Source organism: Petromyzon marinus, chromosome 39 (genome assembly GCF_048934315.1).
Source record: "Petromyzon marinus isolate PM22_M1 ecotype Great Lakes invasive population chromosome 39, UKy_Petmar_22M1.pri1.0, whole genome shotgun sequence".
NCBI classification, from domain to species: domain Eukaryota; kingdom Metazoa; phylum Chordata; class Hyperoartia; order Petromyzontiformes; family Petromyzontidae; genus Petromyzon; species Petromyzon marinus.
This window is the reverse complement of record NC_133705.1, coordinates 17,000,204-17,017,330: the sequence shown is the minus strand read 5'-3', so window position 1 is coordinate 17,017,330 and position 17,127 is coordinate 17,000,204. Positions and strand designations below refer to the sequence as shown.

At 45.2% G+C, this 17,127-nt stretch overlaps 1 protein-coding gene across 6 annotated transcripts in view; it reads left to right on the top strand.

The window, feature by feature from the left end:
• Nucleotides 1-17,127, top strand: part of CFAP74 (cilia and flagella associated protein 74) — a 39,368-nt gene that overhangs the window by 20,066 nt on the left and 2,175 nt on the right. For 5 of the 6 annotated variants that reach the window (XM_076072964.1, XM_076072966.1, XM_032968164.2 and 2 more), the window contains exons 24-36: nt 3,574-3,747; nt 4,470-4,603; nt 4,727-5,003; nt 5,575-5,724; nt 5,972-6,117; nt 7,043-7,177; nt 7,903-8,012; nt 11,049-11,104; nt 12,691-12,810; nt 13,792-13,947; nt 15,159-15,297; nt 15,924-16,078; nt 16,528-16,657. In XM_076072964.1, coding sequence (XP_075929079.1) covers nt 3,574-3,747; nt 4,470-4,603; nt 4,727-5,003; nt 5,575-5,724; nt 5,972-6,117; nt 7,043-7,177; nt 7,903-8,012; nt 11,049-11,104; nt 12,691-12,810; nt 13,792-13,947; nt 15,159-15,297; nt 15,924-16,078; nt 16,528-16,657 — 1,882 coding nt within the window. The remainder of the gene's footprint in view (nt 1-3,573; nt 3,748-4,469; nt 4,604-4,726; nt 5,004-5,574; nt 5,725-5,971; nt 6,118-7,042; nt 7,178-7,902; nt 8,013-11,048; nt 11,105-12,690; nt 12,811-13,791; nt 13,948-15,158; nt 15,298-15,923; nt 16,079-16,527; nt 16,658-17,127) is intronic. The other variant, XM_076072965.1, reaches the window with a different exon arrangement.

Here is a 17,127-nt window from a genome sequence, read left to right as displayed (position 1 = left end):
CCGACACACCTGATGATGACCGTTTGAGTTATGGTCGAAACGTCGTGATAATTTTTTATTGTTTTATATATATTTTGTTATTTTGTTGTTTCTCTTCAACGTGACTTTACCGAAAAAACTAAGAATATGAATTACTGCAGTCACGAAAGCTTTAAATCAAAATTTAATCGCCTCTACGGGGAGGGTTTTCACATAACTTTAAGATCCTTCAACAAACTCCGGGATAAGAAAGCTCAGCTGATCGAGTCTCTCACCTTCCTGAAGAGATGCCGCGACTCTGGGGTAATACCAATCGCATTTACACTCACCTCTGCTACTGTAACTTCTTCTAATGCGAAACGAATTATTTTCAAAACTAGCTTAGCTCTTATCTCAGAAAAAATCAGACTTATACGCACAGAACTAGATCAGTTAGACAAGACACTCTACAAATCACACTTATCATTGACGGCAATAATGTCCACATCGGATTGGGAACATGTAGACAATATGACTGCCTCTTCAGCTGCTACTATGTCGACCAAATGTAAGGAAAACCTGATTTCCAAATTTAACCTCCTCTTCAACAAAAGACCGGACCCACACACCAAAAAGTTAGACGTTAATAAAGTCGTAATTAATCGCAGTAACAGTTCTATTTCCGATGGTCTGAAATCCGTTTTAGCTAAAGGTCTAAACTTTGCAGTCACACCTAAACACATACCAGTTAATGATATAATTGCCCAAGTAGACGTTGCTCTCAGGGGCCTGGGTCACATCGCTGCAGACGTAGCAAGATCTGAAATCGCTGCAACCCTCAAAAACGCTAAGATGCCAGCTAGCAACCTCAGCAAAGATGAGCGTTTTGAATTATATAAATTAAAAAAGAGGAATGATATTGTAGTTCTCTCAGCTGACAAAGGCAATGCTACTGTTATCATGGATAAAATAGAATACAACAACAAAATTAAAGAATTACTCGACGATGGTAGTTATACAAAAATAAAAAGAGATCCCACCAACAGCCTCGTCACACAAACCAACAAAATAATTTCTGATTCAACCGCATTAATTGATCAATCTAAACAGTTTTCGTTGAAACCTTCTGCTGCCAGGCCACCAAGATTATACGGCTTACCAAAAATACATAAAGTTGATACACCTCTTCGTCCCATAGTCTCTACTATCAGCTCCCCCACCTACAAACTAGCTCGTTTTTTGTCTGAAATCCTGCGTCCTTTCACTGGAAAGACCACCTCTGCGGTACAAAATTCTACTCACCTGGTATCAACAATCAAGGGTATTTCCCTGTCCCCAGACGACCTGCTTGTCAGTTTTGATGTAGTTTCCTTATTCACCAAGGTTCCTGTACCTGACACCATTGCAATCATTGAAGACTTGGTTCATCAAGGACTAAACACTGAGGTACCCCCCCTGGTGAGACACTGTTTAACCAATACATACTTCACTTGGAATGGAACTTTCTACAAACAAACTGAGGGCACCCCAATGGGCTCCCCCCTTTCTCCAGTTATAGCTAACATTTTCATGGAGAAATTTGAGACTGACGCCATCCAGACTGCCACTCTGCGCCCAACCTTATGGAAGAGGTATGTGGATGACACTTTTGTCATCTGGCCACATGGCCGGCCTGCTCTAGACCAATTCTTCGACCACATCAATTCCATACACCCAGCCATCAGATTTACCATGGAAGTCGAAATAGATGGCAAGATACCTTTTTTGGATGTCCTAATTAAAAAGAGACCTGATGGTTCAATGAGCCACTCTGTCTACAGGAAAGCTACCCATACAGATGCTTATCTGAAACCGGATTCCCACCACCATCCATCACAGAAGAATTCTCTCATCAAGACTCTGTATCATAGAGCCCAATGCATATCCGACCAGGAACACATAAGCAGTGAACTCAAGCACGTACACCAAGCTCTTAGGGCTAATGGTTACTCCGACTATACAATCCGCAAAGCTATCACTCAAACCATGAAGAAGAACCCTCTTGAGGAGCCTTTCAAAACCATCACTTTACCCTACATTGCTGGGATCACAAAAAAAGATCTCCAAAATCTTGAATAAACACAAGATCCAGGTCCGTTTCAACACATTACATAAAATCCGTGATCTGGTTCCGTCTGTAAAAGATGTGATTCCGGACATACAATACCCTGGTGTCTACAAACTAAGTTGCCTCTGTGGTAGTAGTTACATTGGAGAAACCAAACGCCATATCTCGGACCGCATTCGTGAACATAAAGCAGACCTTAAACACGGTAGGACCAACACCTCGGCCGTAGCAGATCATTGTTCTAATTCAGTAGGCTCACATGCCATTGACTTTTCCAAGACGGAGGTTCTTTGTAAGCCATCTGGCTTCCATGAGAGATTCGTTCATGAGGCTATCCACATATACAAACACAGAGACAATTTCAACCGAGAAGATGGATTCTATCTTAGCAATCATTGGAAAGATTTGATAAATCATTTCAGTTCTTGATTGATTGTTCACGCTTACAGTGGCTTTCAGACAGCATACATAAAAAAAAACAAATTTCGTCTCCCCCCTCCTCTTTTCAAAAAATAGATGGACTAGTCCTGGCAAACAGCCAATCGTTGCGCGTGACGCAAACGTTATTTTTATATAAATAAATAAATATGCCGTTTTCAAAATAAATTTATGCAAACCGACACACCTGATGATGACCGTTTGAGTTATGGTCGAAACGTCGTGATAATTTTTTATTGTTTTATATATATTTTGTTATTTTGTTGTTTCTCTTCAACGTGACTTTACCGAAAAAACTAAGAATATGAATTACTGCAGTCACGAAAGCTTTAAATCAAAAATTAAACGTCTTGTTAAAATAAAAAAAGAGCAATGGGTACAATCAATGCAACACTCTTGAGAGATCTTGGATTAATATATAGATTCTTTGTGGTGGTCACTGAGACACGATTCGTGTAAATATTGCCCACACGTGGGCAGCAGGGTGGTGGTGGCACAGTGCTAACACAGTGAGCAGGGCCTGGGTTAAATTTACAACTTAGGTGCCTTTGTGTGGACTTTATATGTCCCCCCCCCCGTTCTGTCTGGGTTTCCTCCGGGTTCTCTGCTTTTCTCCCATAGGTAAAAACTGACAAGGACATACAACGTAACTGGTATTGGCCAAACATTTAAATGTTCAAAAAGTGTCTGCATATGACTCAAAATGGGAATATGAATATAACACCTGATGATGATGATTGCTTGTGTTTCAGTCGAAACGTCAGGAGAATTTTATTGTTTTATATTTATTATTTTGTTTCCCTTCTACATGACTTTACCGAAAGAACCAAGAATATAACGACATTGCAGTGAAAATTTGGCAGGGCCCTCATGAACATAAGTATTGAGACCAGGTGATGCTTTGCTGGATAAACGAACGTTACTATAATAGTAATAAAATCACACAACGTTCTATTGGGGGTTCCTGATTTTGTGAAGGCAGCATTCTCCAGCACCCAAGGGGAAAATTCCTCACGGTGGCATGCCAGGTTCGCCGACGGTGTTGAGAACGCCGCATCTCGTTTCCCCAGACCAAGCCGGTACCCTTCACGGTGCACGCCATCATCACGTCGTCCGACCTGCACTTCGATCGGGAGGTCATCGACTTTGGCTGTTGCACCATATTTGAATCGGTGAAGGCCACAGTCAAACTCACCAACGACTCCATCCTGGCGCAGGACTTTGGCTTCGTAACAATCCCCGAGGTACAATTTGTAACTTACCTGACAACACGAGCCCAGTCGCAGCCTCTTAAAAAAAAAATCACCTTCCTCTCCATAAACCCCACATTATTTGATGACTTGTCACAAGTCGGGTTCGCGATTTGATTCTCTGTCACATTTTGGGGTCATATGGTTCAAGAATGAATTTGTTAAGCAAAAGACTATATTTACTGTCTCATACCAAATGCATCTCTTCCAAGGCATCTGTCAAGCCTGTACGATGAGGCCAAAATACGCTTGAGACTCTAGAGCTTCCTCCAGTGGAGGCCCTTTTTCCAGAAAAATCAGCAGCAAGTGATTTCAGGGCTGGGCCTTTGTGTTACACGCTCGAAATGAAGAGATCAGGGGCTGTGGATTGATGGCAACGCATTTATTTTCAATGTCTGTAAAACACAACAGTACGTGTGTCATACTGAGCAGGGCGGGTGGCTCAGTGACAGAGCGAGCGGTTCGCAATTGGAGGCTGAGAGCTAATTTCCTGATTGGGGGTTGACTCAGCTCATCATCTCTAAACGTTCCCTAAAATTAATACAAAATTGTGGGGAAGTCACCAGTGGTCGTCCTATGGAGAGACTTGGAATTTTCAGATGAGTAGATGAGCACCACCTTAATGCACATCCCTTTTAGGGCTCTGTGCTCAACAGTTCCCTCGGACCGTGGCGACTCGTGCGGCGTTAACGCGAGCGTCTCGCCCGCCCGCACAGTACGTGGACGTGCAGCCGAACCACGGCTTTGGAACAGTGCTGCCCCTGGACACAGTGCTCATCGACATCATCTTCAGTGCCACAAAGGCCAAAGAGTATAAGTTTGACTTGACCTGCAAGTCAGGCACGAACAGGTACTTTTTAGGCAGTCGACACAATGACTACCTTCGCTACCTGTATGCTGGTCATGACATTTGTCCGTAATTAATACTTCACGGCCAGAGAATTTGTAGACCAATACATTTCGTGTGTGGCAGAGACTTCCAGCTGAGGTGCGTGGCCACGGGCGTGCACCCCCCACTGGAGCTGTCCGACTCCCTGCTGCGCTTCAGAGCTACGGCCGTCGGGGACACGTCGGTGGCGTCGTTGCACGTTGTCAATTCCCACACGAGCGCCAATCAGTACAGCCACCCCGTGCCCCGCGTCGGCAGGGGGGATGTGGCGCCCGTGGGCCCCACCTCCTTCCAGTTTGTGGTGCCGCCCGACTGCCCGCTGAGCGTCTCCCCCGCGGTGGGCACCGTGGCGCCGGGACAAGTGAGTCGCAGAGTCTGGATCATACAGATTTCTCAGTCAATGGTGCGGACCAATGACTCCCTCCTGTTCTCCCTGGGTATTCTGATTATTTCCTCACGTGGCGATATTGTACCTGTCGTTACTGTTTAAGATTGTCGTACCACAGTGGCACGTTACGAGTTTAATCACGTTTTTTACCGCAGCATATTCCAAAATTTGTTGTCCTTCCCCCGCACATTCGATTAGCACCGTTGGCTACGTACGGTGTGGAAGAAGTTCAACATACGTACGTATATACGTACATGTGTACGTACTGTACATCCACAGAACTATGTGGACCTCAGTTTCCTCGCTTTTTAGACACCCCTTAATATTTACTGTGGTCCGCACCATTGAATCATAATCAGAAATCTGAGGTCAATGTTTTGAGTGCCACTTTGTGGGGGGCCTTTTTCGTGGTCATCCTGGTGCTCAAGACAGAAATGAGTGCCGCTCTCTCTCTCTTTCTCTCTTCCCTTGCCTCTGCTGTATCCCCTTGTCTCTGCATCTTTCCATTATCTACAATGATTACCTTTTCCACGTCTTCTCACAGAAGCAGCTCGTGCGACTGCTGTTCCGGCCAGTGCTGTCTGAGCAGCAGGTGCTGGAGGAGATGGAGAGGCTGTCTGCAGTTCGCAAAGCCAAGAGCATCGCAGAACTCTCTGCCTCCTCACAGGCACAACCGATCCCCGCAGCAGCATCAGTAAGATTTCGCTTCAGAATACGCCTTCCGTTTATTAAACACAATTCAGGAGAAATTTCACTGCAACTGATTGATTTCTCCCATTCTGGAGATTTGATTTATTTCTTGAAAGAATCACGCAACTGATGAATCGGTAATAATTTAGCCAGCGGCATCAGGATTCATACAGCAACGAGAACTACACACTTTGTCAAATATATCATTGCTTGATTCTTCCTCACCATCCCATGGCACACGCTCTACTCAGAAACCTGCTGGAAAAAAGGGCCCGCTCACCAACAAGAAAAGACTCGAGGGACAGAAACAGAGTGGCAAGGAGCCGGGAAACCACACAACGCACACCACACCAGATCCTGTCAATGGAAACGCATTTGCGGAGCCTGTCTTAAGCAAGTGAGTGTCAACTCAGCGTCTGTCTGCACGCATGTTGGGTTGATTTGGTTCATTATAATCATACTGCATCTTTTCATATCGTCCAATGTTATTAAAATTTAGTTATATTTGTAGCTTTTACATTCAGTCGTGCACAGATTCAAACCCGGTTCATAAGCAATGCCGGATCATTGCTCTGACATAATCTTAACCGCCTGTACTACCCAGCCACCTTAAGACCAATTAATAAGAATAATTTCAACTTGTAAAGCACACCGTTTTCGCAAACTCACAGCGCGAGGAATCACACACAAGTGGCAAGGCAGCAATCAGGCGGTGAGCTGGTGCCAACAATTGCCCAAGCTCTGTGGTCCTCTATATATCTACGAAGTTTTTTTCAGCCAAGTAATGAGTGTTTTACATGTGAGAGGAAACCCAGAGCACCTTGAGAAAATCCTACCCGTGTGAGGAGGCAACACACTATCCCATACAGGCAAAACAGATGGCAATTTGTCCACATTTTTCCTTATCACTTTTTTCTTGCAACCCAGGGTATGGCACCTCGACACCCACGGGAAGGGAGTTTCACAACATTTGTGTGATCCACCAACCCTAGCAAGGCCACTCTTGCAAATTATACTATCCTGGTCTCTTGAGGTCTAACCTAGATAAACAAAATAAACTTAACTGCTCAGCAATGAACCTCAAATAATGCCAGACCTCACGCTTCAGTTATTAAGCATGTAGCACTGTGATCTAAATTTATACTCAAATTGAATGACTTCCAGGCCCCCAGAAAAAAATGTGATAACCTGGAGAGGCCTCCCACCCGGGTCTGTGGTTCTGGTACGTTTGACCCTTTCTGGCATGTCTGTCCGCAACGCGGGCACCGCCGATATTCTGATTCATGCGGCAGTGGCTCGTCCCACGTGGCTTTGCATTCCAGGGAGGACGAGCTGGTGGCTGCCCGTGCTTCCCTACTCAGGGAATTTCCGGGGAGCTACAGCACCCACACAGTCGCCTGCTTTGTGGTCAGCGGCAATGCCTTTTCTCAAAGTCAGCCCGGGCAACTCAAGTGCAGGTCGGTGCTGCTGACGCGTCGAGTGTGCCAAACACAAGCCAAGGCCCCATTGCAGTTTGAATGGGGCCTACCCAAAACTCCTGCACCTCTTATTACTTTAGAAAGCAAGGTAATACACACTTGAACAGCACGTGTATGTTGAAATTGTTTCAGACCATACGTAGCCAACCGTGATGATTGTGAGGCTCACATATAGCAATAATGTATCAAGGTTTGATATTTCATAGCTACTTATAGCTCTCCATCATGATCATTAGCCATGGTCAATCAACTGCTGGATGAAGGCCTCCCCAAGCCGTGTAGCTCTCATTACCAAAAAAATGTAAAGCCTGATCGTACCTGTGAAGAAAATGGATATACCATTTTATAGTTTATTAATGTTACAATGGTTAACTAACACTGAAGATGCCACATAAATACTCTGCCAGATATCCATTGTAGATACACACCTAGGGTAGATACATACCAAGACTGCGTGTCCTGAGCTGTCCCGCACTAGTTTGAAACTTTGTTCTCGAGAAAAAAAAACACTTTAAAGCCGTGATGAGGAATACCATCACGACACTGGCGATGTCGCTCCAATGTCGCTCGCACACATCGCAAAACGTTAGTGCCGTGACATCACCGGAGTGGTATAATGGGAGGTACGCCTTGCTGCTGCTGTTGCCTTGTATGTGGCTCCCCCCATGTGCTTATGTGGTGGCCTGGCCTCCGTTTCGCCTCAGTGTGCACAACACTCTGTACCTGGAGGTGCACTGCCCAGCCGTGTCCCCACCGCTCATCTGCGTTTCTGACAGCGGCCGAACAACCCTTGACTTTGGGCAAGTATGCATCGGTGAGGCTGCCTGGCACGGCTATCCACTCGTGCTCCTCGCGGTGCTGTGGGTCGCAACGCAGCAGTCCTTGTGCTGTCATGCCCGACAGTTGTTTAAAACTGTACATGCCCTTTAAAGACCTCACTTGACATAAATCAAAATGTCAATGAGGATTTCCCAAAAGCTGACCAACAGCACTACGTGAGCCTAACATCACATTTGTTTCCAAAACTGTGATGCGATTTCATGACTTGCAGTATAAAAGGATTTCCCCAAAGATGTGGATGGTCAAAGGTCTAAATCAGGGGTCGGGAACCTTTTTGACTAAGAGAGCCATGAAAGCAAAAAATTTGGAAATTTATTTCAGTGAGAGCCATATAATATATTTTAAAAGTGAATTCAACTAAATGTCAGTATAATAAGCCTCTGAATTTATTCTTTTAAATACTGTTGTTATAACACTCACCATTAATGCGACTTCTGGTGCTGCATGGATTTGCTGATGTCTTTGTAGTCGGGTTGGTACTTGGTGAGGTTAAGCTTCATGCAAGCGTTGAGGCTTTCATCCGTTAAACGTGATCGTAGGTTGGACTTGATGTTTTTAAGATGTGAGAATGACTGCTCACATGCATACGTAGATCCAAACATGGTCAATACAGCAATACTCACACGCTGCAGTGTGTGGTATGTGACAGGAAGCGCGTTCCAAGTTTTGAGAATCAGCTGGTCTTCGGGTTGGAGTTTTTTCATTTCTGTCCACATGTGCTTGCTCGCCAACTCCGCTTTCTGTCGTGTGATTCTTTCCAAATCTTCATTCAGTGACTTGAACTTATTCACCCACATGTCTGAGGCCTTCAGGTCAGCCACTTCTGCTTCAAAATCTCTGACGGAGACACCAGGGATGTAATTCAGGTCGGCTGTGTTCAGTGAACACTCGTTTGGATGGGTGATGAACTTAAAAAGACGAGTGTGCTCACGAAATTCTCCAAAGCGTGCTTTGAAGGACTGTAGGAGACTGGATGTGCAGCCAGCTAGCTGGTGGAGATCAAGGTTTTGAATGGGCTCACTTGCTGTGCATGCATCTTTAAATTGGCTCAGTTTTTCAAAATGTAGTAAACGACCTGTTTCAAGATCCGTGATGAAAAGCTCCAGCTTGTTTTCAAAAGCAAATACAGCTTGTTGAAGGGATAACACTGTATTTCCAATGCCTTGCATTTTCACGTTGAGCTGGTTCAGATGTTCAGTCAGATCTACGAGATAGTAAAACTTGAGGAGCCACTCGGTGTCGGCTAGCTCAGGATGCCCGACGCCTTTCATTTCAAGGAAAGTCCGGATTTCGTTCAGGCAAGCCGCAAAACGGCTAAGCACCTTCCCTCTTGACAACCAACGCACATTGCTGTGCAAAAGCAGACCAGGATAGTTATTTACAACTTCATCCAGCAGTGTTTTAAACTGGCGATCATTTAAGGCTCGGGCAACAATAAAGTTGATCACACGAATGACCAGCGACATCACTTCGCCAAACTGCCTGTCACACATCTGAGCACAAAGTGCCTCCTGGTGTGTAATGCAATGGAAACTTAGGATGGGTCTATTTTCATGTTCACGGAGAAGCGCCACAAATCCTTTGTTTTTCCCCACCATACACGGAGCACCATCAGTACACACTGAGAGAAGTTTATCCATAGGTAGACTTTTTTCTTGAGCAAACTCCATGAAAGACTTGAATAAATCCTCACCTCTTGTGGACCCTTTTAATGGCAGAACAGCAAGACTTTCTTCGCGCAGTGTGTCACCAACAGCATATCTTGCAATCACGCTGAACTGCGACAAATGGCTCACGTCTGTTGACTCATCCAAAGCCAGAGAAAAGAACGGCGCTGCATTTATGTCCTTCACTTGCGTTTCCTCCACTTTGTTTGCCATCACGATGGTACGATCATGAACAGTTCTTGCCGACAGAGGCATGTCTTGTATCCGTTTGATTATCTTGTCTTTGTTCGGAAGATCATCAAAAAGTTCATTGGCTACATCCAGCATGAACGTTTTAGCATACTCGCCATCTGTGAATGGTTTTCCATTCCTCACTATTGCTAAAGAACCAGCAAAGCTAGCCGAATTATAGTCACCTTGCCGGGTCCATACGCGGAGTTGCTGCTGGCTAGCTTGCACCCTGCTCAGAAGCTCTTGGCACGCTTTCTTTCTGCTGTCTCCCGCAGGGTATTTTGATGCAAAGGTAGCGTGGCGCGTGTCGAAGTGCCGCTTTACATTCGACCGTTTCAACGATGTAATTTTGTCATTGCAAATTAGACACACCGCAGAACCCGCTCTCTCCACAAAGGCGAATTCTTCGGTCCATTCGTCCTGAAATGTACGATACTCGTCGTCTTTTTTTCTTTTCGCCATCTTCTTCGTCGAAGGGTTAGCTTTGAGCTAATGACCGAGCAGACGCAGTCTCAGACTGATTCAAAAGGGGGCGTTTACCTGTTTTACCCAGCAACGGCAAACGTAGGCCAGTATCATCCAATTAAAATAATGGACAATTGCTCCTGCAGCCCTGAACAGGACATGCGCAGTGAAAAATCGATGGATGGATTAAAACAAGTGAGAATATTTTGTTTTATCTGCGAGCCATATGCAATCATCAAAAGAGCCACATCTGGCTCGCGAGCCATAGGTTCCCGACCCCTGGTCTAAATGTACTTCTGACATGATGCCTGGAAAAGAAAAAAAATCCTTCGTGTAAATAGGGCATTGCATGGCAGTACAAACATTGCTTCAACTACAGCCAAGTAGCAAGGCAACCAGGCGTTGAGCCGGCACCAATAATTGCCCAAGCTCTGCGCTCCTCTATATATTAAAATGATTTCAGCCAAGTAATGAGTGTTTATAAATGTGGAAACCAGAGCATTTGGAGAACTCCCATGCATGCGATTGTATAGAGTTCCTGTAGATGTTGTATTGCGTGGGCTATATAAGTATCACAGTGATGGAGGTTATAGCCTTGCCCTCCCCATGATCGTGAGGTTTGCTTGTTGCTGCTGCTTCTGCTGCAGGTCAGACGGTGACGAAGCGTATCACAGTAGAGAACATTTCTCACCAGCATCTGAAGGTATCCTTAAAAGCGAGTCAGCAAGCTCCTTGGTGAGGTTAACCACATAGTATTAAGCTGTGACCAGTATTGTGGTAAACGTTGTTTGGTATTAAACGTGTAAAACATGGTAGCACACACCTGTAAATCCAACACTTTGGAGGTAAGAACTGGTGAATAGCATAGACTTGCCAAACTCCGTAAGCCACTGGGCCGCAAGGTGGCTAGAAGATGGCAGTATAGCAGGTGGGTTCGCAAACCCATGTGCGGGCTTTTAAATGTTATTTTTTTGTGTGTACGTGGGTTTTCTCTGGAAACTTCACATGCCTCTCACAATGCAAACCCTGCCTTAAAAAAGACCTGGCCAAACATTGAAATGCAGCATTTTCCTAAAAAAATATGTCTCAAGACACGCTCAGGTATGGCTGGATAAATGACATTATTACTATGATCATCATTATTGGGATTTAGAATTTGTATCAAGTGCTTGAATGTGACTGCAGCTCTAAAGTGTTGTCCCGCACAGAATAATTACACAATTAACAGTGCGATAGTGGGAAATGAGAATGGACAAAAAAAATCAACGGAGTTGGGGCAAAGCAGGCAGATTGATTGAGTACTGAGCATCATGACATTTTCACACCACACACTGGCACTTTAGAATCAATGTATTGTTGAGTAAACTTGACATGAAGACATCTCTTCCCAAATTGTATTCCTCACATGTTCAAGTCAACAGCAAAATAGCGAAGACATTTCTGTCTGGTTCACATCAATGGATTGATATTCTTTGGTTCTTTCGGTAAAGTCACGTAGATAGAAAATAATGAAAGGTAAAAAACCACGACGTTTCTATCGCAACACAAGCAATCGTCCTCAGGTGAACAAATACAGCTGGCGGACCGTTGAGAGAAATATAGCGAGAGGGCTGCTCGAGCCAGATGCAGAGCCACTGCAACCAAAGGTTATATACGCTTGGAGTAGGCGGGGCTAGAGATGGAATTGGCAAGTAAATGCAAGAACGCAGAGCTAGGAATACCTTGGCTAATTATGTCTGTATTAACCACAATACTTGCGGTCAGAATGCAAACAAAAATAAAGCGATCGGTATTACCTTGGTGTCGCGGCATCTCTTCAGAGAAGTGAGAGACTATATTTCTCTCAACGGTCCACCAGCTGTATTTGTTCACCTGAGGACGATCGCTTGTGTTGCGATCAAAACGTCGTGGTTTTTTACCTTTTAATATTTTCTATCTATGTGACTTTACCGAAAGAACCAAAGAATATTAATTCCTGCAGTCACAAAAGCTTTAAGTCAAGAATCAATGGATTGTTTTTTTTCATAAAGCAATGTGTGGGAGTTTGTTTAATTACAGCTGCTCAAGACCAAAGGCAGCGGTGCAATCCAAAGGGATCCTTACATTAAGCGGTGGTTACACAATTACTGGCGTTAAACTGGTCCATTTAACAGCCCGCCTTGTCCTATTTGACGTGCCCTGCCGGGCCCCTTCCCCGAGCTTCACCGCAGCCCTCACCGTTGGTGCAGGGGTGATTTTATGACAATGCTCGGCGACGGGAGTCGGTCCCTTAACGCAGCTGTGCCCAAGCCCACGTGCTCTTTGCTGGACCCGCTGGGGCCGTTCACGCTGCTCAACGCCCTGCGTCCCATCTCGCCCGGCTGCACGCACACGCTGGTGCTCGCCTTCGCCGCCCTGCAGCAGCAACAGGTACTCACGGGCATTCAAGAGGCGAGTGGTGGGGGGCGGAGGGATGCACAACAGGTCATTTAACCTGGGCCACATACAAAAGAGGCCCCCATTAACAGGCCTGTGTTTTGTGATTCCTGAATAATTGGGCCCCCATGTGGCATTCTGCTGCAGCCCCCCAGACGGCCCTTAGCATGTACGTTGAACTTCTTTCACACTGTATGTAGCCAACCGTGATAATCAGAGGTGCGGGGGCACAGCTACACCTGACTTTCCTCTCGACCCTTGGCCTAATTTTATACATTGGCCACATACCCTTTCACCACAAATGTACTCATCTGCCATTTAATTCGACTGCAACTAACCTACATGGAAATTGGTTGCAATGTTGACAATTGCTGGTTTAACCTTGATGGAAGTCAACCGGAGCTATGTGGGTAGGGAAGACTCCACCACTTGCTCGGAGCCTCCAGCACCATACTACGCTCTCTGCAACACGATACATTTTTACAATACAGCATACTATTTGGATTCATATAGCATCTTTAAAGGTACCTTTGTGTCTTTATACAAGCCACCAAAATGTGCATGTGCTTAATAATTGCACATGACTCAATCGTCTAAAAGGCTACATAGGTTTAGATTTTGTACATTATATGTAAGTGGATATGTTTTGCATGGTGTGAGCGGTGGGGGAGTAGTTAGCGCGCCATGCCACGAACGTACCAAAGTGTGATCAATTCTTGGCCACAGTTAATATCAGTGGTGTATAACGGTAATAGTACTTGGCCTCCTCTAGGTCGACTCAACCTTAAATGAGTATCTGGTGCAATATTGTAAACATCAGCACTGTGGAGACAGAGATGGCTGGCCATGGTTCTGGCCTCGCCATCTCCTCCATGCCGGCCTTAATAGGTGCTCACTAACAGCACTTCGCCCAGCAGTGTGTTAAAAAGCTACCTACACAGGGGATCTTTGTCTTTTCTGTGAACGCGCGCACAGTTCCACGAGCGGCTGGAGGTGCAGGCCGGTGGTGCGGTGCTCACCCTCACGCTGGTGGGGCGGGCCCAGCTCCCGCTGGTCACCTGCTCCGTGGAGGAGCCTTGCCTGAGCCTGGGCCCGGTGCTATCGTGCAGCACTGCTAGCGCCGGCTTCAAGGTTGGCGACCTCAACCCAGGGCACACGCATCACTGCCCCTTGTTGTTCCCGTACTTTCACAATCATCCAATACTACAGAAGTCTATTGGGTTATTTTAAGCGAATGCAATTCCTTGAAAGTTTAGTATAAAAGCCATCAATCCATGATGAGCATTCAGTAAGAACAATCAGGCTATTATGAGTGGTTCTCCAAATGTGGCCATTTAAATGGCTTATGAAGTTTTAATGATATTCACATTCAAACAAATTCATTTTCGTAGACTGCACACTTGTTATAAAAGTAACATCTAACCTAATGAGTATCCTCCATAAGCGCTCTGAGTAGCTTGGCATAATGGGTACCACAGTATGTAAAAAAATTGTTTATTAGATAGTTTTACATGTTTATGTCCGTGTGCTTTAAATTACACCATGGATGCTGGGGTCAGGTTAACACCACTCAAAGTTTGATCTTTTTGGTCAGTTTTTGTATGTACAGTGTTGCGCATGACCAAAACTAAGTGTATATGGTGTGAAGCATAGAATAGTATTGTACATCTTCTTTGGTTCTTTCGGTAAAGTCACGGAGAATGATAATAAAATAATAAATTGATAAAATAAAATAACACAATAATATTCTCACGACGTTTCGGCCACAACACAAGCGGCCTTCATCAGGTGAAGGGGGTGAGACTGTCTGGTAGGACAGCGCTGGAGTGAAAGAGCCACGTTCAGATACGGCCTTTAAGCTGTGTGAGAGGAACAAAGCGCCTTGACAAAGGAATTAGCATATAATTTAGCATTGAAATGGCTGAATGATTAGCTTGTGACTGGTCACAGAAATAGCTATGTTAAAAGTTAAAGCATACACACCCGCAGAGGCACCCATTGTTAAAGGAATTAGCATAGAATTTAGCATTGAAATAGCTAAGTTAAGGCATACACATCCGCAGAGGCACCCCTTGACAATGGAATTAGCATAGAATTTAGCATTGAGATAGCTGAGTGATTAGCTTGTACCTGCTGCAGAAATAGAGCTTGTACCTGCAGCAGAAATAGCTACGTTAAAGTCAGAGCATACACATTCACCGAGGCCCTTAGTACAAATCAAACAGGAGAATTTAGCATTGAAATAACTAGGCGAATCCAGCATTGAAACAACTGAGTGATTAGCTAGTATTGTACAGTACGATTCGTACATATCTATGTGGTTTGTATAACGACGATGAAAGCTGTGCCGTTCTCCACAGCTTCATAACGACTCCTCGGTGCCAGTGTCATTCCTGCTGACGCTGGACAGCGAATCTCCCGGACTCCATTCCTCGCTACCAATCCTCCCTCCCTCTGGGGGTAGCAGCAGCTCATCAGTGGGCAAGTCCAAGAGCTCTCGCTTGCACTCACGCCCGGCCCAGAACACGAACCATGTTCACGGCAGCATTCACGCCTGGCTTTAATTGGCCGACTTTTAAATGGATTTGAGTTAAATGAAAGCCAGCTCACATTACAGTAACCATAACCATCATCATCAGTCATGATCGTGATTTATCCACTGCTAGATGAAGGCCTTGCGATGCAGCAACAATCCATCCAGGACCTACACGAGAGCCAGTTCCATCGCTCCACAGCCTTCGTCGATCAAGATCGTGCACCTAATCTATTCACTTATGGGTCACAACAAATATACCAATCACATTATCTTGTGTTTTTAACATTATATAAACTCGTGTCTTAGATGGTGTTCACTCATTTTCTGGACACTTGCTTTGCCTTTATAAGGTGAATTGGCATATTAATTCTGAATACACCTCAGCTCTTGGTAATTACATGCTCTTAACTTTGTAAATTGTTTAACATCATGCACATCGCATTGTTTACCTCTGCTATTCAGTGTCTCTAACTCTGCGTGCTAGTAAGTTCAATGTTACAGCAGGTGAGATACCCAGCGTTCACTCCAGACTGTGCCAACTGCTCTGTGACATTGCTTCCCCACGATCCAGGTACGCAGAACCATAGTGGGCTCAGTGTCTTCAGCGTGCAGCCAGTGCAGGGCATCATCCCAGTGGGCGGAGACACAGAACTGCTGGTCACCTTCAGCCCAGACCACGCCAGCGCTCGCTACTCCGACCGTCTCCGTCTCCTCCTCTTTGGCAAGGTGTGCCTCTCACGCTGTACTGCTGCCACTCAGCCATGGGGGACGATCGAACATAAGACGGATAGCAACTTTGAGTGTAAGAACTCGAATCTACATGGAAAACTGAATATAATGCAAGAAATGACAAGATTTTCTATAAATACTGAACAATTAGATGCAACCGGAAGCGTCTAATGCAAAGTTATTGAGTAAAGTCATGGACTGGGCATAAACAGAAGTCCAAGATCACAGACATCTTTGAGAAAGTACATGGCACAGAGAGATGTGTTGTCCCCAGTAGCACTAACTACGCTGCAAAGAGCTTTTGTTCTGTGAGCAGTATGAGCCATTCTAGATTCACACGTTCTTGTGACGATTCACATCTTGACTGTCCGCTACGGGACAAAACACTACAGTGAGTCTGTGTAACGAGGCTGTATGTATGAATGTGCCCGCGTGTTTGTTGCTAGGAGTTTCGTGTGATAGAGCTGAAGGGCTGTGCAGTGAAGCGCATGTTGTATCTGGAGGGCGGAGACCCTCTGGACGTTGCAGTGGAATCCCTGGCCCCCCTGCCCGTCTGGGAAGATGATGGGTCCTCAGGTATGGAGTGCATTTATTTTAGACAAGGCCCAATTTTTCTGCCTGGCATTTTCCCTCTCATTTGAGATCTGCCCTCCTCGTCCTCGACTCATTCCTATCCTGAGACATTTCCACGTCCACTCCACAGTCCTTTATTATCCTCGTTCAATACTTAGACCACCTATTTATAGGCTTGATTCATTAGCCCAGTTCATGTATTGGGAAATCCTTTTCAGTCAATTATTTGCAAAAACATTCCGTATTTATCACCAACAATGGGGCTTTTGGCCAAGGTGGTACTTGGCCATTTCTTCAGTGTGTGAATCTGGCCTGTAATTTGATTTTACTTGCTGCTATTCGGCGTTATTACAAGGTCATCGTACCATGCATTACAACTTGCAGCGATACACTGCAGCATCCAACTGGGACTGCATCTGAAGTTTCTGTGTGACGTGAGGCTCGTCAAACCAAAGCCCTTGCCCCCTATCATG